Raw genomic sequence first — 27,582 nt, 5'->3', positions numbered from 1 at the left:
AGAAAAAGAACTAAGCCTAGTAAGGAATGCCCTTTTCTCTTCCCTGCAACCTCTTTCTCACAGAAGAGACGTTGCGAGCCTGTCTCTGCTTTATTGTTATTTTCATGGCAAGTGCTCGTCTGAGCTCCAATCTATGGTCCCCCTTCGCCAAACATTCCTGAGAAACACTCATCTAGCTGAAAACACTATCAATAATTCCCCCCCACCACTCTTTATCTGTGCCTAAATCTAAACGTAGATTCCATGAACAAAGCTTCTTTCTTAGAACTGGACACCTGTGGAACTCTCTTCCGTTTGCCTGCTTTCCAGCTGACTACAATATGGTCGTCTTCAAGTCCAATGTAAACAAGTTCTTGATGAGCCGTTCCCCTTAAGTAATCCAATTTACCAAGTTTACACTTCTAACGATTACTATGATACTGTCTCTTTGACTACTGTACGCCCTTTAACCGTTATCCTCGAGTGGCCTCTGGGCCTTGATAAGTGGTGATACCTTTGTAAAAAAAAAAAAAAAAGAAAAGGAACTTGTTTTTATAGGTGGATTCTTTTTATATGTGGCATAAATTTTCATATGAGGGGAATAGTTGCTTTAAGAAGGATGAATTGGGAAGGATAAATAGTAAAGTGGTTGACAGTGGGAGTAAACATTGAAGTTGAGAGTTATAAATTACGATTTAAGTGAAGAGAAATTCTGTCAGTTTTCTTTTCGCGATTGCAGATTTGGGAGTGAATTACGGCATTAGTGAAAAAAAAAAGACAAAAAAAAACAACTTTACTTCATGAAATGTAAATAAAAAGTTTATCTTTTGTTTCGTGCTACCACAAGAAGTGTTAAAACTAAAAAAAGTTTTAGCAATAAAAGATCTTTTCATGGTTTCATATTTCGTTTTATGCTTAGCGACTTCAGTTCCATGTTTGCATCAGCTGTATCCATTTCTGCCATCTTTATTTTGGAGACGTGCTGGTTAGAGATTACCGATTCTTTTTTATATGTGGCATTAATTTGCATATGAGAAGAATAGCTGCTTTAAGAGGGACGAATTGGTGAGGACAGACAGTTGAATGTTTGACAGCAGACAGAAAACATTGAAATTGAGAGTTGTTGCGAATTACGGCATTAGTGAAGAGGAGTTCTGTTAATTTTCTTTTTGGGATTACAGTTAAAAATGTTACTAGCACAAACAATTTTACAAATAATCGGGATGAATTAAAGATGAATTGTAAATTGGGTAGAATTTGATTATTTATGAGGACGGCTCAACAAAAATTTGTTTACATTGGATTTGAAGGCTACCATGTTGTATTCAACTGGGAAGCTGGCCAGCGGAACAATGTCACAAAGGCGGGCAGTTCTGGGAAAGAAGCTTTGTTCATGGAATTTGCGTTTAGATTTAGCCACAGATAGGGAGTGGGAGAAAGCATATATAGTGGTTGTAGCTAGTCGATTGTCTTTTGTGAAAATTTATAAGGACACTTTTGAGGGCTATCTGAAAAAAATATGAGAATTTTATTAGTATATTTTAAGTATAAATTCTGTTGTTTGTTTTTTTTTTAATTTTTGTTTTGTTTTCATTTTACAACAATATAAGTTCTCAGAAATCAAATGGCCGCTTCCTGGGGTCTAATACTTGATCTCTCATGAGATACACAGATATCCGAGTGTTTCATTATAGTTCTCTTTTATCTTTCAAACGTTGAGTTGGTAAAGAAATGGAAAACATTAATGTTCCTCTGCCAAATTAACGAGGTTCATATGTTATAGTATATTAATCTTATGGTTTCTTGCTCTTACTAGATTACAAGACAAGAATTCATCTAGTCTGGTGGAATATCCAGTTTAGTGCTGTAACTTTAGATAACATCACTTGGAGAGAGTGCACCAGTTCTTGTATAAACCAGTATGTAGCTATACCGACGGGATCCTATTTGAGCTTCGAATGCTGTGTTATTCTGAATATTTGGTCAAGGTTTATTTGTAGGGGTAAATAGCCTCATGCCAGGTTGTCTTGGCAAACGTCTATACAGAGAGACCTTAAGCAGTCGAGGATAATATCTAGTAGGCATTCAAATCCTTCTCCTTTTTTTTATGGTGTTTGTGTTTTCAATTCCCATGTGAAATGTTGTTCCACTTATTCGTAGTTTATTGCTGCTTGGGAGATGTTGTTTGCTTCAATCAAGGTTTCCTCACAATATTTCAACAAAACTCTAAGAGAATTGTGGCTTTCTGCAAGTCCTTCTTGTATGGCACAATCACGTTGACACACCGGTTCTTGCCTGATCACCGAACGTTGAGCCAGGCCAGTATCAGATGGGCGACCATTTGGCAAGGCTAGGCACTATATGTACCTTCTGGGAAGGTTGGGCGTGGGGCCAGTACCCTCACCCCGAAAAAAGAACTCCTCCCTAGAAAACATATACAAAGTTGTGGATGGCCTATGCCCCTCCAGAGGCTCAAGGCTATGGATGGGCGAGTCCTGTATTATGGAAATCAAGATGCAAGTGATGCCTTCATGAATTTTTATGTACAAATTAATAACCAGGTTTTTATGTTATAGTATATTCTTTTGTGGTCTCTTAATCTTATCAAATTCCAAGAGAAGAATTAATCCATATTTCTGAATTGTTGAGATAAGGATTAACAATTTCAATTATTTGGATTATTTAGACTACTCTTCTCATCTTGATGGCCGATGGTGTAATGGATAATGGCTACTGCAAAGAAGGTAGGCTCTCTCTTCCATGCTAGAAAGCTACTTACGCCTAAAAGTATCCTGTACCTCTACAAGGCCACCATTCGCCCATGTACGGAGTACTGTTGTGGTGGGCTGGTGCATCTGCTACTAGTCTCTCACTCCTGGACAGGGTTCAAAAGAGAGTCACCAACCTGATAAGTCCTGAACTGTCATCTAAGTTTCAGCCTCTGTCCCATTGACGAAATGTTGCACCCCTCTGTCTGTTCTACAAGTATTTCAGTGATGAATGCTCTGACGAGCTACAAGCATTTATACCCCCTCGACATACCTGACAGCAGCTAAATCCCACCTCTACACAGTAGAGACCCCTTGGTTAAAGAAAGCCTTCTACTCCAATAGTTTCTTCACCAGAACTGCTAGACTTTGAAACTTCCTTCTGGGATTCTGCTTTCCCAACTGTACTGACATGCAGAAGTTTAAGTGTAATGTGAACAAACATCTTGCTGCTCATCTCTCTTCATGATATCCTTGCAACTTATGTCCCTGATAGTAGCCTCCTTCTTCAAAGTGACACTGTGCCTTGTTTGGGGTGAAAATTGAATAAAAAAATTTTTTTTTAAACTAGGTAAAACTCAGTTCTAAGTAAAACTCTTCTGGAAGTTAAAGGTTCGATCCTCAGTGTGGGCGATACCAAAGATACAACTGCGAATTACTTAAAATTTCTATTTGGTCATGGTTGATGGAATTAGAGCATGCTACCTGTGTGGATTAAATAAAGGGTTCCGTTCAAAATTTGCGTTTGACAATGATTCCTAAGTTCAACTGAAAGATTCCTGAGTTCGACAAGATACACCTGACGAAGGTTGGAGTTTACATCATCTGAAACGTTGTGAAAATAACACTCAAGATGAAAACAGTAGTTTGAATAATCCAAATAATTCATATAGTCTAGTGGAGTAATCAGCTTAATACTGTTACTGGAGGCAACATCATTTGAAATAGGTGCAGGATCTTATTTAAACTTTGAATACTATGTCATTTTGAATATTTGATTAGGATTTACTTGTAGGGGGAAAGTATCATCATGCCAGGTTGTCTTGACAAACCACTCTACAACAGCATCGAGAAAAGAAAAAAAATATACATGTGGCAGTAATTTGCATATGAGGGGAATAGTGCCATTAGAAGGACGAATTGGAGAGAACAGGCAGTCGAGTTTTTGACAGCCGATAGCGAGCATAGACATTTAGCCCCAACTAACTCGACAAGCAGCAAAATCCCACCCCTACACTGAAGAGACCCTAGATAACAGAAGACTTACTCAAATAGTTTCTTCCCTCAAACTGCTAGACTTTGGAAGCCCCTCCTGGGTCCCCGATTTCCTTACTGTACTGACATGCAGAAGTTCAAGTGTAATCTAAACAGACATTTTGCTGCTCAACTCCCTACATAGTATCCCTGCAAATTTTGTTCCAAATAGTAGCCCCTTAACTTTCAGTCGAAAGCCAGCTGAAACTGGAAATCTACCCTCTCAGACCAGAAAGGCTATTTTAGAGCCGTAGTGGTGCTTTATGGTTCACCAGAATGGACTCTCAGTATAAAAATATGAAAGTAAGTTGGATGGAACTTGCACTAGAATGCTCCAGGCAGTGTTAAATATAATTTGAAAAATACATCCAACTATTAGCTGTCTGTATGGTCGGTTGCCCCGAATCTCTTTAGTAATAAAAGAAAGAACATGAGACACATACATTAAATCCGTTGCCAAGGCCGCTGCAAAAATGATGGGAGCCTTCTATCGATCCAGTAGATATCTCACTGCTGATGCAATTCTCTATCTATATAAGAGCCAGGTACGTCCAAGGATAGAGTACTGTTGCCACATTTGGGCAGGAGCTGCTAGAAAGGACTTATCCTGCCTTGATAGACTTCAAAATAGACTTTGTAGCCTCATAGGGGATGTCCTTCTCTCTTCCCTGCAACCTCTTTCTCACAGAAGAGAGGTTGCGAGTTTGTCTCTGCTTTATTGTTATTTTCATGGCAAGTGCTCAGCTGAGCTCCAATATATGCCCCCCCCTCGCCAAACTTTCACAAGAAACACCCGTCTAGCAGAAAATACTATCAATAATTTCCCCCACACTTTATCTGTGCCTAAACCTAAACGTAGATTCCATGAACAAAGCTTCTTTTTTAGAACTTCACGCCTATGGAATTGTCTTCCGTTTTCCTGCTTTCCAGCTGACTACAATATGGTTGTCTTCAAGTCTAACGTAAACAAGTCTTTGATGAGCTGTTCCATATAAGTTAACAAATTTACCGAATTTCCATTACTAACGATTACTATATTTTTAGCTGTGATGTTGATGAGAAGGAGTCAAACATTCAACTGTCTGTTTCAGGGATGGGACGATTCAAATATTTTTTCCGATTCCAATACAATTACCGATTCCGTATTAAATTCCCGATTCCGATACAATTACTGATTCCAATTCTTTATAAATCTATAAATATGTAAAGTTGTTATTTTTCACAACTACCATAAAAACATATGTTAAATGGGCAGATATTTTCTCAAATGTGGCGATACACTTGTGAGGGATGATCTATCGATTTTGGTTTTACTGATAGTTTAAAATCAATAGATATTTATTATTATAGTATTACTATCAGCAGTAGAAGAGTTTTCTTTAAAGAAAATCAAATAAAAATGCCTATTAAAAGAATCGTTTTTGGTATCGGAAAATAGGCACAATTTTTTCTGATTCCGATACCCTCAAATAGTTCAAATTTTTTTTGATTCCCGATTCCGATTAATCGCCCCAACACTAGTCTGTTTTTATTTTAATTTACAAGAGACTTTAAACAATTAAGGACAGAGTCTAGTAGGCATTTAAATGCCCTTGTGTATCCTTATATGGGACCAAACGTTGAATACGATTAACATATTACAAATAAATGAAAGAAATACATGGGAGCCTTCAAGCAACCTTGGCCATCAATTATCAAGCTCCCCCCCCCCCTCTCGATGGTAGAGGCGTCAGAGGAGGTAATATATGCCAGACTTGCTTCTATTCTTTCCAATTTATCTAGTCTTTTTTCCAGGTTTTCCGAGAATGTTCCCAGGGCTCCTACAATTACTGGTACTACCGTAGTTTTCAGTTTCCACAAGTCCTTCAGCTCTTTGACAGCTCCCAGGTATTTACTTAGTCTTTTTTTTTTGTTGTTTTTTTTACCTGTCTCCTTCAACTGCATCCAGCCAAGAACGTAATTACCACGAATCAGCATGTTACAACATTTATTTTTTAAACCTGCTTGATTCTGAACTGGTGGCATTTGCTTTCCCTGATTCTTTTTCAAATCAGGTATCCACAGAAAGGAACCACATGAAGGTTGCCAGCATCCACGACAAAAAAAATAGTGCTAAGGAACAACTTCACCATCATTACCTCTCAGTATCAACCTGTACTTATTTGGGATGGGATAAAATCCACTATTTAGCAGCCACCCTCTATTTTTACTATTATCATGTCTGGTGTTCTACCTTGAATGGGTTTGTCTGTTTGTACTTAAAAGCCCCAAACGATGTTCTGCCTTTTATTTTCCAATGCTGCCTCCAGTTTACATTTGTACCATTTTTTTGTGTGTTCATAGTGCAGTCGTTTGCACTACTTTCCTAACCCCAAGCCTAACCCAGTCATGTCTACTTTTATATTTCCTTGGGGACAGTTTGTTGTATTCACTTAAAGTAGTCTTACTTATTATTAAGTTTGTTGTAAAATATGCTTAAATATGATATTTTAATTAATGCAGATTTCGTATATATTATTATAGAATCAATTTTCTATTGATTCTTATATATTATAAAGTTGTGATTTTAAAAATAAAAATATATATCCATATGATTTGAGTGCATCATATATATATATATATATATATATATATATATATATATATATATATATATATATATATATATTTGATCAACACTGCTGGGGAGCCATGATGTAACATACTGTTTTGTTTTTAAATCCCCGAAACAGTGTTTCATGGTAAACAACGATGATTCCTTGAAAAATAAATTATTGGTATTATAGTAAATTCGAGAGCAAGTTGATGCAGTGATTGCAGGTGATTAAATGATTTACTGACTTGATGGTTTTCTAACGAATGATAAAAAGTATTTTTTGTATAGTTTTAAAGGTTAAAAACTTTATCATATATATATATATATATATATATATATATATATATATATATATATATATATATGATAAAAAAAAAGAAAACATGAGTTCCTTCAGCTGTAAGCGAAATCGAAGCCAAAACTTATGAAGAATTCTTGGTAAAATTATTTATAAAAAAAATAGATGACTTTAGTACCATCATCAAAACCGAAACTAAAACTTATGAAGACTTCTTGGTAAAATTATTTATTACTAGAAATAGAAGGTCATAACAATTAAATGACATTCACTCTGAAGAAAAAAAGATGCAAGCGTGACACCATGCTATCGTACTAATATATAATTTTCATTACATTTGTTTTAATCTGATTTTTCATTCCATTTTCCAACTGCATTTTTTATTGATGTTATAACTTTTCATTTTTTTTTTTTTTTCCATTTAATATTTTTCTTATATCTTTTAAAAATCAAATGTTTCATTCCACGTTTTTTAACTGGACGCATGTTTTTTTTTAATCCGAGCTCTAAAATTTGAATGCATCTTTCTTTCTGTTATATTTTTAATTCCATATTTGTTTTATGTTCTGTAAACCTCATTTTTCAACCGACCTTTCAACTAGATGCATCTTTATTAGTATAAAGTATCATGGCCTTTTTATTTATTTATTTATTTTTTTTAACTTAATACATTTTAAAATATTATTGTAATTGAGAAGGATATTGTAGTCTGTGTGAAGCATTGTGCTCAGTGAGAAAAGAGTTGTGTTTGAAAGCTTTTTCTTCCTTTGACGAAGAGGTATTCCTAAAAAGTGTGGGAACTTTACACTAATTACCATCTTGGTGCGATACATATTGTTGAATAAATAATTTATTATTGAAAATTATTGGAATCATTCAATACTGTCATTATTATTCTTTTACTTCTTTGTCTTGCTCTCAACAATGTACCCCCACAAGACCGCATTGTGATAGCCTTCAAACACAATTCCCTTCACTATTTTTAGTCACATGCGAGCAACTCTATAAGTCACTTCGTCGGTCGGTCGGCCGGTCTGTCGGTCTGTCCATAACACTTTTGTGCTTGACCTTTTTGGTTAAGATCAAAGGTCTGTTGTTAATAGATGCTGTTCTTAGCTTTTTAAGCTTTTCTTGGCCTTTTGGCTAAGATCAATTGTTGATTTTCAATGTATTTTTTTTTTAACATGAATAAAGAATTTAATATCTCAAAGTGTAGTATCTGTTCCGGCAGATACTGCAAGCAAAGACCATATGTGGGGGCAGCCCCACATATAAGACCTTGGTCAATGTAGGGGCAACCCTTCATACCAATTGTCACTATCCAGCTCCCCTACTCTCCGGGGAGTTGGTCCCCATCTCCTCTTCACTCCTCACATTAAAAATCGGACTTGTGCCTAATTTGCTCGGTGGGGGATCAAATAAATACCCTTTTCTTTGCCTTTTGGCCAAGATCAGTGTAGTATCTGATTTAAAGGGGTAATTATGATAAAAGATGCTGGCTGAGAGAAAAATCATTTAAAATTTGCAACAGAGATGTGATGGATCAACCAACCTCACCATCTTTTTGAGGTGGCCTTGTGCATAAGTTTTTTGTTCATTTTCTAACTGTATTTTTTTTCCTGTGAATAAAAAATTTAATATCTCAAAGTGTAGTATCTGTTCTTACTACATGCTGTACTTATGTTTGTAACTTTGTGACATAAAGTGGGAGATCACTTTTCTGTATTAATTTAATGTAAAATGATCACCCACTTGACAACCAGTCAGTCTCAAAGCCATTCAAGTCAATTCTCCAGATCATTCAAGTTGTTTTTTAAGGATTCCAGTTATTTTTTAAGCATTCAAGTCATTCTTAAGCTCATTCAATTCATCCTTAAGTTCATTAAAGTCATTCTAAGTCATTTACTTTTTATTTATTTAAGTCATTTCAGCCCATTTTTCGGTCATTTTAGTTTATCTTTAAGAATTTCATGTCAATCCTACTTCCCAGCTGACTGCAACATGGTCGTCTTCAAGGTCAACATAAGCAAGTTCTTGTGTAGTCATCCCCTTAAATAATAAAAATTCTACCCAATTTCCATCACTAACCATCACTACGCTTTACACTCATTAACCCTTATCCTCGAGTGGCCTTTGGGCTTTGATAAATAGTGACCCCCTTCTAAAAAAATGAAATGGGTGCATTTTCATTAATGTAATTATCTTTTGGGTATTTGCAAGAATAATTAACAGAAAAAAGTTGAGAAAATAATAAAAACAAATAGTAAACAAATAACTGTTACCAAAGGCAATAAAAGTTACGTTTCTACTCATCATCATCCTATTTTTGTCTGTGCGTTTTAAAGTATCTTAAAGCATTTATATTTACATTTCTTGTAAATCCTAACTCGAATTTTACTCGATCTGAAACCTCGACGTTTGCATGATTAAAAACTCAAATATCGGAAATTTAAACAAAAATATAGTTAATGACTGCCACCAATCAGTCTAAAAATTAATTTTCAACCAATCTGTATAATTTTATTGGTTGTACTGTTGTTTAATTTCCAATTTTTAGTTCGATTATACATCGAGTAAAATCCGATGTCATGTTGACGTAATTAGTATAGTTACAGTTTCAAAGACATACAAAATCTCCGTTAGTAATAGTCACACACACACACACACACACACACACACACACACACACCACACACACACATACACACACACACACACACACACACACACACACACACACACACACACACACACACACACACACACATATATATATAATTATTTACTATACTAATTATTAAATACTTTTCATCGTTTCGGGAATCATCAGTGCAGGGTGTAACGATTAACACCAGTTGATAGAGTCAAACCCGGCAACGAAGCCATCTCTGACTCCATTGGCAAGGACCAAATCCATTCGGCCACCGTTAATCGCGAGAAATGCAGTTGAAATTTAAAGATTTATTTTTAAATGTTTTTAACGTCTCTAAGAGTGATCTAATCATTATATGATGATCTACGTATTCGAGCTAATTTGACCGACTTTATTTCAACAGTAAAGTGGTCAACGATAAGAAACGAGTTTCTTAAAGGGGCTGACCTGATTATTTACTGTAATAATTATTAAATATATATATATATATATATATATATATATATATATATATATATATATATATATATAAAAGGGAAAGTGTCTGTCTGCCTCTGTGTGTCTGTCTGTGTACATTTCCTTACACAATAACTCTGTTAATTTTTAGTCTACAGACTCGAAATTTTATATACAGGGTACTGAGATTTGGGAAAGTCTATGTGATCGGTTTTCAGCCAGAAATTTTGCGATTAAGGGGTCAAAGTTTAACGATTTGACCTTTGAGAACTCTACCAAACTCCTCTCAGTCTACACACTTGAAATTTTAGATATAGGTTCCTTGGACATGGATCTAACTTAATTACTTGATTTGAGACCAAAAGGATAAATGTTAAGGGGTCATAATAGGGGTCAAAGTTAAAAAATTGACCTTTTTTTCTCTTTCTTTTTTTGCTCAGCATACGCCTCAAAAACCCCGGGGAAACGCCGGGCTGGAATGCTAGTCTATATATCTATAAAAGTGTGTGTGTGTGTGTGTGTGCGTGTGTGTGTGTACATTTCCCTACGCAATAACTCTGTCAATTTTTAGTCTACAGACTCGAAATTTGATATACAGGGTACTGAGATTTGGGAAAATCGATGTGATCGGTTTTGGGCCAGAAATTTGCCGATTAAGGGGTCAAAGTTTAACGATTTGACCTTTGAGAACTCTACCAAACTCCTCCGACAATGTTCGGTCTACACACTTGAAATTTTAGATATAGGTTCCTTGGTCATGGATCTAACTTAATCACTTGATTTAAGCCCAAAACAATAAATTTTAAGGGGTCATAATAGGGGTCAAATTTTTAAAAAAAATTGACCTCTGCGGTCTCTTCCAAATTACTCAGACAATTTCTGGTCTAAATATTTGAAATTTTATATAAAGGGTATTCAGAGATAGGGCAAGCTTTTTCATCAGTTTGGGTCTAAAATTTTTAGTTACCAATATATAAATGTATGTATGTATGTATGTTTGCATGTATGCCTAAAACTTTCAATAGAGGCGATGGATTTTACCAAGATCAGTATCGTTTTAAAGTTCGACCTTTCATACGACAAATATGGAAAAATTGGCTAAAAACATTAATATTTTCCCCTTCAACTATGCACTTTTCTACAGGGGGGGGGCACTTTTTTCGCCCATATTTTTGAAAGTTATCCTCTCCTTTAGATTGTCTAGCCCTACTTTTGGCAGTGGTCATGACAGCATAAACGTTAGGTTTTACCCCGTTCTTTTCATCCTTTGCGGTACGGGTTTGAGCCTGCCTTCCTACTACCACTTTTTTTTTTTTTGCTTAACATACACACGCAAACACCCGGGCAATGCCGAGCTGAAATGCTAGTATATCTATAAAAGTGAACATGTCTGTGTGTCTCTCTGTCTGTGTGTCTGTGTACATTTCTCTACGCAATAATTCTGTCAATTTTTAGTCTACAGACTCATAACTTGATATACAGGGAACTGAGATTTGGGAAAATCTATGTGATCAGTTTTTGGTCAGAATTTTGGCTGTTAAAGGGTCAAAGTTCAATGATTTGACCTCTGATAACTCTACCAAACTCCTCCGACAATTTTGGGTCTACACACTTGAAATTTTAGCTATAGGTTACTTGGACATGAATCTAACTTAATAACTTAGTTTGACCCCAAAACAATAAACGTTAAGGTGTCATAATAGGGGTCAAAGTTAAAATTGACCGGTTTTTTTTTTTGTTTTCGTTTTTTTGCTCAGCATACACCTCCACACACCCGGGTAACGCCAGGCACCCATGCTAGTATATATATAAAAGTGAACGTGTCTGTGTGTCTATCTGTCTGTCTGTCTGTCTGTTTACATTTCCCTATGCAATAACTCTGTCAATTTTTAGTCTACAGATTCGAAATTTGATACAGAAGCTTCTTCTGGCAATATTTACATCTATTGCAAATACCGTTGTTTCGTTGGTTTCGGCGTCGTAATTTTTGCCATTTTGCATTCATTATTTACATTAACATTATGTACATACTGCTACAATTAAAAAAAAATCCTTGCGGCTTTTTTAATATCATGTTTGGTTTTAACGTCCTCAAGTATACGATGATAAAAATTAACTAATCTCTTAGTAAACGAATACAAACTGTTGTCTGTATCCGACTATTAACAGACGACTAACGAACCAAAGATACTTTCATTACATGAAAGCATTTACAAAAGAAGCGGCGGCACCTTCTCCTTTGATTTAAAAGTACGTGATATGGTACGGTTTTTTTTTTTTTAAACTTTAACGAATCAATAATATTTCCATTATATGAAAACATTTACGAAATAAACTACGGCAACTATTTCTTTCTTTAAAAAAAAAGTACATGTTATGATAACGTTTTAAAAAAAATTGTCTTTACCATTAAAAAAAAATTTCATCTCAGCTTTCTCCCTTTAATGTTTTGATTTAATAAAAAATATTGTTGGATCAAGTGTCCGAACTAATGCGATGCAAATATGAACGAATCTCTTACTACATAAGAATTGGGTCATGGCATGTTATTCCGAAAGCCGTTCTTAATATCGGGAGGTTGGGGGGGTGTTTATTCCGAAAGCCGTTCTTAACATGAGGAGGTTGGGAGTGTTTATTCTGAAAGCCGTTCTTAATATTGGGAGGTTGGGGGTGTTTATTCCAAAAGCCGTTCTTAAGATGGGGAGGTTGGGGGTGTTTATTCCGAAAGCCGTTCTTAACATGGGGAGGTTGGGGGTGTTTATTCTGAAAGGCATTTTCTTACTTACAACCACTCCATGATCAACTTCTTAAAGGTGGGTCTTCGGGTGGTCCTCTAGTGTAGTTTCACCAAAAGTTGTCTCCCTCTGCACAGTGAACTATTGTAAAATAGTGCAAAAAAATGTGTACTGTAAACAGGCATCTTGCTGCTCAATTCAATACATACTACCCATGCATTCATATCCCAGATAGTATCCCCTACATCAAAGTGGCACCGAGCCTACATTGGGGTGATTAGACTAAAAACAAAAAAATTATTTCTCGATTTGGGAGCGTCTTCTAAACCCTTACACTATACAATTTATTTTTTGTTTTTGTTTTTCTTTGTTCTTTTTTTTTTTTTTTTTTTTTGTATTCTATTGTTCTGCCTTTTTTATTATTTTCTACTACTGTGGATGCTTCGTTTGTTGACAACTAACAAATCATAAAAAAAAATACTTCTTTTATATAAAACACATTTTTACACCTAGAGCCTGAATTATATCCAGAAAAGAACTTATTTGTTATATTTTTTTTTTGTTTACTTCTCTTTTCACGATAAATTATCGACATTGCTTAGACATTAATTTTTTTTTTGTTTTTTAGGTAATTTTCCACCTTAGCTCCACCTACACAATTTCCTTTAAACTGACGACTTTTATAGGTTTTAAACCATGCTGAATAAGACAATCTCTTTTAACTGTGGCAGAGACAGCTTTCGAGATATAATGACATGCTTTATGCACTGTCATTCACTGTTCCACACACACGTGACAAACATGTCTACTTCTCTCCGCACAACACTGCCAACCCCCAATTTATTTTTCTGGTTTATAGTCTTTGCGGGTGGGTATGCGGAAATGAATATCAAGGTTAAATTTGAGGTAAATGCTTTGACAATCCCCCATCATAAAATGGGGTATCTATTCCGAAAGGTGTTCTTACCATGACGAAGTTGGGCGTGTCTATTCCATACAATGTTCTTAATATGAGGAGGTTGTGGATATCTATTCCGAAAGCCATTCTTAACATTAGGACGTTGGGGATTGGCCACCAACAACAACCATAGTTTAATTTTTTTACCAGGCAGGAGGCCACTGCTTCCACTGGCCAACATCAGTTAACGGGTCCTGCTAGTTTAACATATTTTAAGTGCTCCTCTTAACAGTATTGAGCTTTCTCTATCGTGATAAGTTTGCTTTGTTAAAGATATTTCCTTTGCTAGCTTCATTGTGTGTATATATATATATATATATATATATATATATATATATATATATATATATATATTTGTATATATTGGCAGCAAGTCATTATTCAAGCACATCTGATTGAACACGACAGAGTTATTCTTTTTTCCGATTTTTCTGGATATCTTTTCCATTTGCCGAGCGGTCTTTTTAATTTCTACTTTTCAACTTTTGGGCGCCATTTTATATAACATTCTTGCTGAAATTAAAAAAGACCGCTCGGCAAATGGAAAACATATCCAGAAATATCGGAAAACAGAATAACTCTGTCGTGTTCGATCAGACGTGCTCGAATATATATATATATATATATATATATATATATACATATATATATATATATATATATATATATATATATATATATATATATATAATCACGCATTTTTCAATCAAATCGATCTATTACGTTTTCTTTTTGAGAAGCCCACCGCAGTATAACAACAGAAAGCTTCCCATGCCTCCCCACACAAATTAGTCCACAATGTGTTGTAGTCTACATTGCACTGTAGAGAACATACTATCGATTTTATTACATTATTTTTATATTATGGTTTAAATTAAAAGTTTAGAATGAAAAAAGTTAAGTATCATGGTTCGATTGTGCTCTAAACAGAAACATTCATTTCGAAAGCTACCTTGTCTTATCAAAGAATCAACTCTTGATTTGATAAAATTATTTTTTACATAATAACTTGAATTAAAGTTTAAAATACAAATTCAAGTATCATGGTTCAAGTATAATCTAAACAGAAGCATTCATTTTAAACGTGCCCCTGTCTTATAAAAGAACCTACTGTTGATTTTATTCACTGGGTCTTTCTGCTGGTGCAGCGATAAAACTTCTAAAATACACTTGCGATGTTAGGCTGCATAAAGGTGCTTACTTAGGTCAAAAATCGGACTTCCTTCTTTAATCAGATTTGTTCAATTATTACTTATCTGAGGAATTCCGATACAAAACCTAGGTAAGAACACTCCCAGACATATCAAGGACATTTGTATGAAACTTTAAAAAAAATTGGCCTGGCCGATTTGAAGCCCATAGGGAACGAACTCACGCACACACACACACACACACACACACACACACACACATACAGTGACTATATATATATATATATACATACATATATGTTTGTATATATATATATATATATATATATATATATATATATATATAGTAAGTTATAAAATATACATGGCAATTAAGCTACACAGAATATTCCGCGTTTCATTCTCGTGAGAATTCGCCAGTCTTATGGAATATCATACACTTTTGTCATTCATTCACTATATATATATATATATATATATATATATATATATATATATATATATATATATATATATATATATATATATATGTATATATATATATATATATATATATATATATATATATATATATATATATATACAGTGAATGAATGACAAGTCTATATTCCAAAGTTCATGATGTTGACCATCTTACAATATATTCCTTTATTTCAGTTGACATTTACAATTCTTGACAGTATCTGTTTCGTAGCACAAAATCAATCACTTAATTATTACATCAATTAGTGGATCTGTTTTGCCTTTAACTTATCAGAGGAAATAGCAATAATCAATCCATCATACATCGCCTACCGCGTCGGTGAGGTCAGGGTTGAAGTCTAATAATATAGATTATCTATTTATTATTTTATAAAGAAAATAAAATAATAGATAATTTATTTTATTAAACTTCATCCCTGACCTCACTGACACGTGGTAGGCGATGTATAACTGTTTACCTAGACAGTGTCGGATACCAGTATTTTCACCAAGCGCAAGTATTTTGATCTAAAATGCTAAATGGAGGTTTTAAGGTGCAATCAGATACGTAACATTTGAGAGGATGGTCTCATTACTTTGAACAAAAATATCTTTGTCTAACATATCAACTGGCCTACTCGTTTGCAAATCTTGTGGCAAGAGGCAGCCATTCATTCACAAATAAACGATTCACCCGAGCCGAAAAAAAAAAAAATGTCGAGAGATTGAGTTACAGTGGTGGATTGAGCGGGCTTATCTTTCAAGTGAAATTATTTACACTTGATCATAGATTGGCCAATGTCATACAGCTGTGCAGAACGTCATGTTTGATCGCACGCACGATAACGTAATATATAAACGCATAAAAAGTGTTAGGATATACTTGATTCACAGCCCATGCATTAAACATATATTCTAAACATATACATAATTAGACTGAAGAGTTAAGACCAAAAGTACATCTAATATATTTATTTAGAGTTGATAATTATGAAAGAAAAACATAGAAGGTACCTTAAATAAGTTTCCAGACTCTTTTTTTTTTTTGTACAGGCATTTAAAACTGTCGTAGACTCTTTAAAATTCAGTATTTTATTGCTTACATCTTATGGGAGGACTCTTCAATTTTTATGATTTCAAGTTCAAATGAACAGCTATAGCAGGAATTGGAATACACCCTACTAAAGCCTGATTGTCACAGCTGGTGAATTTCAAAGGTACTATCTGGACGTCAGCACACATTTGAGAGATGATATGCAATAAAATTCTGTTGTAAACTTGAAAAAAAATGCCATCTTGCATGAATCGAGCATCAGTTTTTGAGTGGCATAAGAGATTCAAGGAGAGCAAGGAGTCTGTGAGGGATGGTGAGAGGTGTGGAGGGAGTAAGGAATTCAAAACACCAGAGTTGATTGGCCAAATAAAGAATTTCATGGATAAATACCGTTGAGACAATAAATGTACAGTTTAATGTCAGTGTGGGAACTGTACACATAAACTATTCATGAGGCACTGAAGATGCAGAAGATTTGCGCAAAGTTTGTCTCAAGGTGCTCCAACCTTGCCACAAATTATTTGACCAAGATGAGCATCAAGACAGTTCCTCACTCTCCCTATAATCCAGACCTTGCTCCTTGTGACTTTTGGTTATTCCCAAGCTCAAGGAAAACCTTAGAGGTTGCTGTTATGAGACAATTGAGGAGATGAAAGAGGCTGTGACGAGGGCCATTGACATGCTCACACAAGAGAACTTCCCTGAGGCCTTCCAGAAGTTGTTGGAACGGTACAACAAGTGTATTACAGCCGGAGGAGATTACTTCGAAGGTAGCTAGAGTTTCATGTGTGTACTATCAATAAAAATGTCCATCTGAAAAAAGTCTGGAAACTTATTGAAGGTACCTCGTATATCATACAAAACAGTAATTTAGTTCTTTTTTTTTTTTTTTTTTTACACAGTGATCACCACTTATCAAGGCCTGGAAGCCACTCAGGGATAAGGGTTATTGCAAGTAAATTACGTTAGTGTGGAGATTTGATGAAGTGTTTACTTAAAGGGGCGGTTCATTAGGAACTTGTTAACATTGGACTTGAAGACATCCAAGTTGTAGTCCAGTGGGAAGCAGGCAGACGGAACAGAGTAGTTCTTATTCTATTTTTAAGATCTGAACATTGATTCTCAGAGGCCCAAGAGTCTCCATTTTGTGGGAGTCTCATGGGAGAAGTTAGACATCATTAAAACGAAAGGCTATGAACAAAGTTCAAGGCGAAAAGTATGGTTAACACATTTACGTACGGTTGACACTTATAAAGAGCATGCAGTGTACATTATGCAAGACAATAAAAGATGTTTAGTTCTTTGTTTTACTTCTAAAATATGAATATTGCTTAAAAAGGTGAGGGGGCCTAAAGTCTTCATTTTGTGGGAGCCCCACGGTAGATTTTGACACACCGTTAAAACGAAACGCTATGAATAAAGTACAACACCAAAAGTACAGTTAACACAGCTAGAGAGCAAAGTGTAGTATCTGGTCTGATACTACACTTCATCTTTTCTGTCCTCGGTCAGTGAAGGAGAAATCCTTCCACACTGAAGCAATCTCATTTTTTATCCCAATCCAAAGTACCTCTTTTGGGAAAGCTGTATTTCTCCACATTAAAAGCCGACCTTATGTCTAACTCTGCTCTCCTGGGGAGGCAAATAAATAGAGACTAGCAACGCCTCTTTTATGAGAAAGAGATTGTAGTAGAAAACACATGTTGTTAAAATGAGTGTTATTTTGATTTACGGCATTAAACATTAAACATGTTTTCTAAACATAATGGATCATCAGAACGAAAAGTTAAGACCTGACTACAACAAACAAATTTATTTACAACGGTAGAATGATAAATTTGTCGCCCTAAAGAAAAAAACACTACAGCTTTAAAACTTTTATTGAAAAAAATCAATTTAGGTAACTTGTAGTAGAGCTGATATATATTCAATGTAGCCCCTTCAGCCTCAATCATCATTTTGATACGGGTCCAGAACTGGGACCATGACTTTTCACAACAGGAGCTCAGCAAATACTTGGTGGATGGCGACGATCAGGCTGGCTTTGGTGTTTTGGGAGATCATGTTGGTGATGTTCTCAACGTATGGCCAAATGAAGTAGTCCAACAGGTTCATATCAGGAGAAGAGGAGTGCCAGTGAGAGAAGTCATAGCGTTCCTTCTGAAGCCAAGCCTGAGTTTCTTTGGACTTGTGGGCCAGCGTCGAGTCCTGCTGCCACAGCCAGAGTCTTTCAGTAGCCACCTGATTGCATCAGGGGATCACCACACTCTTCAGCACATCCAGGTACACTTTGGTATTGACTTTAAAGTCAACTTTGAAGATGTGAGGTGGCATGATGTGGCCCTTACTTGAAACCACACAAAAGACCATAATCGTGGCTGAAAACTTTCTTTTTATCACCCTGAGCATGTCCCTGTTATTTGTCATAATCCAGTGATGCATTTTGAGGGTGCTGGCAATGGTCCAGTTGTCATAACTTGGATAGGTAGAGAGCATAAATTGTACAGCGGCACATCTCCGATTTTGCTTGTTAAACATTGTGTCACTTTCAGATATAATAGAAGGGTCCTATCGCACTTGAAATTTTGTACACAAGTACCAACTAGTAGATGGTCTGCAATAAAAAAAAAAGAAAACCAGTTTTCATCAAACGGAAATGGAATCATGTCTGTTTTTCTAGGGTGACAATTTTATCATTCCACCCTGTACAGTTGATAATTATAAAAGAACAAGCAACGTTTACAAAAACAAAAAAAAGATGTTTACTTTTTTTCCTATTTTTAAATTTAAACATTGATTATTGAGGGAGGGAGGCCTAGATTTTGTTCATTTTGTGAGAACCCCACAAGAGAGGTCTGACAGCAGTGGTGTTGTAGGGGAATAAAGAAGAACACTGCTTGCTCAGACACTGGTGGGTTACTTCCCCTTGGGCAGTGAAAACTAGACAGAGTATGCAAAAGCATGCTTCCCTCATGGTGGGTCGAATCCCATGTGGGGGGCATGTAAGGTGATGCTGTCCTAACTCCTAATCCATAATAATGAGAAAAAAACATCTTATCTCGCATGGTAGAGGCCACTAGAAGATAGATTGAAGGAACTGAAAAGCGAGGCATAGATTCCCTGTGCTGAGCGCATTCTAGCGTTGGCGGAATATCCCCGTCCTATCTAGGATAGAGATTCCATGCAGGTGATGAGTTAATTAACATTTGTATTGTTGTATTATTGCATGCTTTGAGCATTTGTCAGTGCATTAAATAAATGTGCATATTCGTACTAAACTTAGGACATATTTACCGTCAAAGAGGCATAAAAGATCTGGTATTGACTGGTAAAATGGAAAATGCCGGGATCAAAAAAGCAAGGTCGACCAAGATGCACTTTAACAGACAACTTGATTAATTGGGCAGGATTATCGCCAAAAATTGAGCTGTTTCGAGCTATGGATAACCGCCCGCATTGGAGAACCATGGTTGCCAATGCTGTTAAACGGCAGGGCCACTGCTGCTGCTGCTGATGATGATGCTGATGATGCTGCTGCTGCTGCTGCTGCTGATGATGATGATGATGATGATGATGATGATGATGATGATGATGATGATGATGGTGGTGGTGGTGGTGGTGGTGGTGGTGGTGGTGGTGGTGGTGATGATGATGATGATGATGATGATGATGGTAGTGGTGGTGGTGGTGGTGGTGGTGGTGGTGGTGGTGGTGGTGGTGGTGGTGGTGATGATGATGATTATTGGGTTGAATCTAGTTAGTCATCGTACATTATTTCTGCTTGTTAAGTATTCTCTATTTCAGGTTAATAATATTAATTTTATGATACGCTAATACTTACAACAGTGTTCTTAATACTCTTTGGTCCCTTTCAGGCACGATCAAGGGGGAAAACAATCAGCGGTTCTCAGAATGGATACATCAACAGAATGAGTTCTTTAGAGTAGAATCAGGTGAAAATAGTGATAGAAATAAAACTATTGTCGCTACCAATAATAATGTCAATGACATAACAATCAATGTATAAATAATCATAATTAGCAAGGCAACAATAATAACATTGAAATTTGTAATAATGCTCACATACATTTTTTTTTATAAGGGGGTCACCACTTGTCAAGGCCTGAAAGTCACTTGAGGATAAGGGTTAATGGTTGTACAGTAATCATCAAGATAACAGTGTAGTAATCGTTAGTAGTGGGAATTTGGTGTAATTTGATTATTTAAGGGGACAGCTCAGCAAGAACTTGTTTACGTTGGACTTGAAGACAACCATCTTATAGTCAGCTGGAAAGCAAACCAGCAGGAACAGTCTAAGAAAGAAGCTTCGTTCATGGAATCCAAGTTTATATTTAGACACAAATAGAGAGAGTGTGTGAGGGGGGGTTGTTGATAGTGGTTGTAGCTAGACATGTTTTTTTTTGTGAAAGTTTGACACGGGAGACCATAGATTGGAGCTCAGACGAGCAATCGCCATGAAAATAATGATAGATATGGAATCTACGGAAAACATGGGGTAAAGTTCATAATAGTTAACAGGCAAGAACTCGTAAAACAAAAAAATAAAAAACAACAAATAATTTATAGCAAACGCATTAGAATTCAGTAAAACTAAGAGACCATAAGAAATAGGTGCAACATAGCGCGGACATGGGCATGCGAAATGACGTCACCGATAAAGAAGAAAAAAAACTATTAAAAAAAAGAGAAAGAGAATAATCACGTGAGAAATGTCATGATTCCATGTGATATTCCTTTGTGTCTTACATCTCTAGCAGTTTCCGGCTTATTATTTTAATTTTCCATCTTCGTCTCTCATATATGGCATAATCATACTGACACAATGGTTCCTGTTAGATCACCGAATATACTATGTTCCTGTGTTAGGTGCTGTGTGAGCTCTCCACTTATCTTGGTATTGTTTACAGTCGTCTAGCACTTCTCCTTGCCACTGGCCGTGCTGATTCAGGAAAGGTGTCATCGGAGATTGCACAACCCTTGCCTCACAATTACTTGTGCAGCTACCCTAACAGGGGGTATCCATTGTCTCTTGAGACTGAATGGAGGCATCAAATTTCTCATGCCAAGTTTAGATATTTCGTGAATTACTTCCTACTTCTGTTTGTTGTCATTTTGCTTGTGCAACCCAACAGGATCAGGGTGTTCTTAAGCGGTCCACCACGTGACTTTTGGCCATCAACATCAATGTGGGACACACTTTGGAGAGTTTTGGATGACTGATGTGGCCGTGCCAGTTGAGATGTCCTCGCGCAACATATTTTCTCATCGAGACCCGTTGAGTAAAGCATGCAATTTTCTTTATCCGATGCGTTTCAGTTAAAATTGTTTTGTTTTTGTTTTTTCATTTTGTTGTCAAGTATGTCTTACAGAGGATACAGATCGGATATGTCTGTTGTATCCTGCCATACATCCCCCCCACCCACCCAAAATAATGATAATAAAAAAATCACCGTTATTTATTCTTCAGAAATGTAAAATCTTTGGTTCTTATATATTTTCACAGCTTACAAGACAAAGTTGAAGCTAATAAGTTCATTATTTTCTTTGTATGTTTCTGTTGTAGCCTTAAAGGGCTGGAAAGAAATAAAACAACAATTACACTTGAACTTCTGCATATCAGTACAGTTGGGAAAGCAGAATCCCGGAAGGGAGTTCCAAAGACCTGCAGTTCTGGGGAAGAAACTATTGGAGTAAAAGGCTAGGGATTTCTACTGTAAAGGGATGAGACTTAGTAGCTTGTCGGGTTTGTCAGGGGTAGTTACGTCGAGGAGGTACAAGTGTTTGCAGTTCGTCAGAGCATTCACCATTAAAGTATTTGTAGAACAGGCAGAGGGATGCAATATCTCGTCGTTGGGACAGAGGCTGAAACCTAAATGTCAGTTCAGGACCTATCAGGTTGGCGACTCTCTTTTGAACCCTGTCCAGGAGCGAGATACAAGCAGTAGATGCACCAGCCCAAATGTGACAACAGTACTCCATACATGGGCGAATGATGGCCTTATAGAGGTACAGGATACTTTCAGGCATAAGTAGTTTTCTAGCACGGTAAAGGGAGCCAACCTTTCTTGCAGCAGCCTTGGCAATGCTCTCAATGTATCTATTCCAGTTCATATTCTCTGTAAACGTTGGCCATTGCTATGTGTTGGACGGCTTTTGAAATTCGCTTCCATTTGGCTTATCTCTGTACTTAATTATGGCCATGGTGAGAATCTTTTCTTTTCTTTTTTCTTCTATTCATATTACTTCAGTTAAGGTTCTCAGAAATCAAGGGGACATCTTCCTGGTTTAATAATTGATTTCTGTATGAAATACATAGATATTCGAATATTACATTAAAACGGACTAAAAAGTTGAGAAGATTATTTCCTTTTCCTCAGCTAACCATTTAAATATGTTACAACATATATTTCTTGTAGTCTTTTGGTCTTGCTGGATTCTAGAACAAGAATTCATATAGTCTGGTGGAGTATCCAGCTTTGTGTTGTTTCTTGAGGTAACATCATTTGTAGAAGGTGTCCCATTTATCATTTTCAATATATAGTATATATAGGGTTGCCCCTACATGTACCAACAAACAATTGCCACAAGGGTAATGGTCATAAAGAGCAGAATCTGCGGGAACAGATTGTGTTTATTTGCTTCCCCACTGAGTAAATAAAGCATAAGGCCGTTTTTTAATGTGGAGAGATTGGGGAAATGGAGACTAGCTCCCCGGGGAGTAGGGGAGCTGGATAGTGACAATTGGTATGAAGGGTTTCCCCTACATTGACCAATAACTGATTGCAACAAAAGTAATGGTCTTATATGTGGAGTTGCACCCTCATATGGTCTTTGATTGCAATATCTACCGGGACAGATACTACATTTTTGAACTTTAATCTTGACCAAAAGTCCAAGCAATCCCCAAAAATGGGATTTGGAGTTTGTCCTGTAGTATTAAGAGTTGGGTTTTTCAACTGCAGCTATGCGGATGATCTAAGGACAACGGATAGGTGCAAACAGGCGAGTCAGATGCCACTGCACTAGGGAATGGTAATGGCAATCCTCCCCATGTATTCTACCAAGTTCAAAACCATGTGATGTCTTCAGAAGAATCAGACCAACAATGGACCGAAGCTTATAGAGAACACTAACCATGATTTCATCTACATGAACAATACAAGAAGAGACCGTAAAAATTGAGTTTAACTTCAAGTTAAATCCCATTTAAAAAGAAATAGCATGTTCTGCAAACTGCACAAGTATCGTTATCTCAAATATGGTCTTTGATTGCTTTGCCAATAGGCCGGAAGTGATCCGAATCTGCGGGAACAGATACTACACTTTGAGATATTTATTTGCTACCCCACCGAGCAAATTAGGCACAAGGCCGATTTTTAAAGTGAAGAGTGAAAGGGAAATGGGGACCAACTCCCCGAGGAGTAGGGGAACTAGATATTGACAATTGGTATGAAGGGTTGCCCCTACATTGACCAAGGTCTTATCTGTGGAGTCGCCCCCACATAGGGTCTTTGCTTGCAGTATCTGCCGGAACAGATGCTACACTTTGATCTCAACCAAAAGGCCGAGGAGAGGGGGGCTATGAGGTGTTCTTTATGTATGGAGACATGAGTTTTTTGACAGCAACAAATGCACCGTATGTGCGCACACTCTTGGCCTACTTTTATGAGTCTAGTCTAGACATATTTATAATAATAGAAAATAAAGAGACAAATTATTTTTAGTTATGGAAAACAGAATGTCTTAAAAGACATGTCACCGTTTATGAATTTCTGTATGAAATTTAAATAGAATGAATACTTTTTCAAGTTTGGGTTTATTTTAAGTAGGACAGCTCCTGGAGTGAATGTGGTATTGTGGTAACTGAGGTATTTCTAGTTAAGAGTGGGATAGACAATTTTAAGTATTTTAGACCAAAGATGACCAACGACACCCATTATCCACACACTTTTGAATAGCCGTGTGCCTAATTTGTTCATTATGTATTTTTATATTTTGTGCAAATAAATATTTCAAAATAGAATAAATGGTGGTAGTGCTTATGACCCAACGGGTCACGGGTGCATCTAGTAGATATCTAGATGGAAGACATACAAATATACACCTGTAAAACAAGAATGTATTATTACATAATCATATGATCCCATGTATAAATAACTGAAATAAATGTGTGTACGCTTTTTTCTTGTTGTTTATGCTTATGTAAGACCCCTAGTGTTTTGGTTAACACGCCCCGCTCCCCTGTGAACTTGGAAAAAAACATTGCGAGTCTCTCTCTCTCTCTCTCTCTCTCTCTCTCTCTCTCTCTCTCTCATTTCTCATTAATTCTATTTTTCTTCCTCTATTTCTTTATCCCCTCTTTTTTCTTTCATTGTTTGTTTCCCTTATCTGTCCTCACTCTCTTTTAAGCTTTCATTGTTTCTATGCCGTCTGCTCCCCCTCTCTCTTCCTCTTTCATTCTCTTTCTGCTTTCTTTTTTTTCTTTATCTTTTTACTGTTGTAACTCAATCTTTCTTTTTTTTTCTCCATTTTCTCTTCTCTCTTTTCCCCCACTCTCTCTCTCTCTCTTTTCTCTCTCTCTCTCTCTCTCTCTCTCTCTTTCTCGAATCCTTTTCTCTTTTTTTGCTCTATCTTTATTTCTATTGCAACTCACTTGCTTTCTCCTCTTTCTCTCTATCTTTTCTCTATATTATCTCTCTCTCTCTCTCTTTCTTTTTTGCTCCCTCGTTTTATCTTTCTTTTTGCTGCTTTTCCTTTCTCTTCTTTCTTTTCATTCTCTCCTCTCTCTCTCTTTCTCTTTCTTTCTCTCTCTCTCTCTCTCTCTCTCTCTCTCTTCATCCTTCTTTTCTCTTTCTGCTTTTTCCACTCAGTCTTTTTACTTTCTGAGTCTCTCTCAATCTCTATCTTCTGTTGTCCAGGTCTCTCTCTGAATTTCTTTCTTTCTTCTGTTCTCTCTCTCTCTCTCTCTCTCTCCCAATCTCTCTCTTCTGCTGTCCCTCTCAATATCTCTCGCTTTCTCTTTTGTTACCTCTCTCTCTCTGTCTCTCTCTCTCTCTCTCTGTCTGTCTGTCTGTCTCTCTCTCTCTGTCTCTCTCTCTCTCTCTCTCTCTCTCTCTCTCTCTCTGTTCTTCCTTCTCTCTTTTTCTATCCCCATTTCTGTCCATTGCTATCATTCTCTTCCTTTTCCCTTCTCTTCTTACCGTCATATTAAATAACCGTTTCTCTCTGAGAATAGAATGGTGGATCATATTCCCTCTTAGAATCTATTTTATGGCATCCTCATCTTAGTGCAACAATCTGCAGAATCCCCTATCAATGTCTTGTGGTTTGCTGCTTGCCAAAACTGCCCCTTAACCTGCCTAATCAGAGCCTATCAATAACCCAACCCTATCTCGAAAGTTGCAATACAAGAGATACGGAGAGACAGAGAGACAGAGAGAAAGAGACGGAGGCGCAGAGACTGAACTCTCCCGGTAAAGGTGACAACAGGGCCTCAGATCAAACAAACAGAAAGAAACTCAGGTGGGTCTAGAGGGATTTGGTGATGCGGTTCTGATTTCAAAGTAATTGTGGAGAGGGTTGCATCAATTCGTATTTCGGAAAAAAACAGAAAGCTGCTAATTTGCTGGTATTTGTACTGCAAGAAAAACAAAGATTTAAAAAAAATTAATACTTTGTTGAAGGATAAGGTTAATTATCAATATTTTCTTTGAATATTCTTCTGGAGAGCGGAAAAAATATATATATATACACGTATATATATACACATATATACACTTTTGAATACATCTTGACACAGGTAAGTCACTTTTACAATATTCCTTACGAGTCTATATCATCCATTAAAAATAGCAGAAAAAATTATGCTTCCCCAGTGTTCATACTAGTCTCTATCTGTATAAAATTAAGCATGTTTATATATTTCTTTATACAGGATTTACTCCTAAACTATGAATTTTGAATTTTGGGAACAAAGTTGCTAAGCATAAAGGGGTCCCAAATGTGAGCTATATTTAGTTCAATTTAGTTTTATGCAAGCATAGTAAAAAGAGGATGGAAGCAATTCATGAAAATATGTGACACAGTCGATAGAGGCATTGAGTCTCTATGGTTCCAGGCGAGCATTGTCTGAAGATAGCGGTATCAATCCTACCCAAAGCAGGCCAGAGGATTAGTTGGTCAAAACGTGGTGAGACGACAACTATTGAAGGCAGTAATTTCTGTAGATACAGTTATGAGATTCAGCATTCCTATTCGTCACGGTTAATCACCTTAAGAAGGCCAGAGGATGATTTGGTCGAAATGTGTTGAAACAACAACAATTACGAAGATGAAGATAACAGTCCGCAAAAAAAGAATAAATACGTTTTCTTTGCTTTTTCTTATATTTAAATTTTTTTAAATTTTGACAAATGCATATATTGTTTTATTTAAGGAGAAGACTATAGGCATTCGACTGAATCAAAAAATAATAAGAAATACATAAAAAACAAAAAGCAAACAAAAAAATTATGTTTCGTAATTGATTCTGCTTTTGATCATTGCAATGTAACTCACAAGAATATATGCTCTGAAGCTGGAAACACAATTACATTGAGCTTTTTATTTGTAACAACTTGGACTATATTATAAGGAAAAAAAAATTTATAAACTCAAATGATATATAAAAATATATATATATATATATAAATACTCACACACACACACACACACACACACACACGCACACACACACACATATATATATACTGTGTATTTGGGCAGCATGTTTTCATTCAGACAAATATTGTAAAATAGTAGTGTTTTTGTTTAATGATCTTTTTTGTAATTTTTCCGTTTTTCGAATGATTATTCCTATGTCTCGGTTGAATTTGTGTAGAAAAGTTCTGTAATCGTTTTTGTCTGGGTTTTTTTTTTTTTTTTTGCAAATACTTTCAACTGATTTTCTTCAGTTGTTTTCAGGCATTTTTGATTACTGTTTCGTTTAAAATCGAGTCGCTTTAGTATGCTCCAGTTCAAATTACATTTAAATTTCTTGAACTAGTTAAGCGTCTCGTGTGTAAAAAAAAAATATGTTTTAACATGTTGAGAACGTGGCTAAAATAAATATACAATGGTTTAAAAGTGTGATTTGCAAAATGGTATGGAATTTACAGTTCTTCCCTTTTTAATTTAAAGTTAAACCATTGTACGTTTA

The 27,582-nt window shown here is 36.0% G+C and overlaps 1 protein-coding gene across 3 annotated transcripts in view; it reads left to right on the top strand.

The window, feature by feature from the left end:
* LOC145258182 (uncharacterized) overlaps positions 1-27,582 on the top strand; it is a 156,875-nt gene that overhangs the window by 48,600 nt on the left and 80,693 nt on the right. For 2 of the 3 annotated variants that reach the window (XM_080116063.1, XM_080116061.1), the window contains exon 2: positions 5,796-5,888. The exons of the other annotated variant lie outside the window; for it this stretch is intronic. Coding sequence is in view for 1 of the 2 variants with exons in the window: in XM_080116061.1 (XP_079972187.1) it covers positions 5,796-5,888 (93 nt within the window). In the remaining variant the exon portion in view is untranslated. The remainder of the gene's footprint in view (positions 1-5,795; positions 5,889-27,582) is intronic. 3 annotated transcript variants of the gene reach the window in all.

This window comes from Euprymna scolopes, chromosome 33 (assembly GCF_053919585.1).
Source record: "Euprymna scolopes isolate OS-2025 chromosome 33, ASM5391958v1, whole genome shotgun sequence".
In the NCBI taxonomy this organism is placed as follows: domain Eukaryota; kingdom Metazoa; phylum Mollusca; class Cephalopoda; order Sepiida; family Sepiolidae; genus Euprymna; species Euprymna scolopes.
This window is presented reverse-complemented; position numbering and strand designations above follow the sequence as displayed.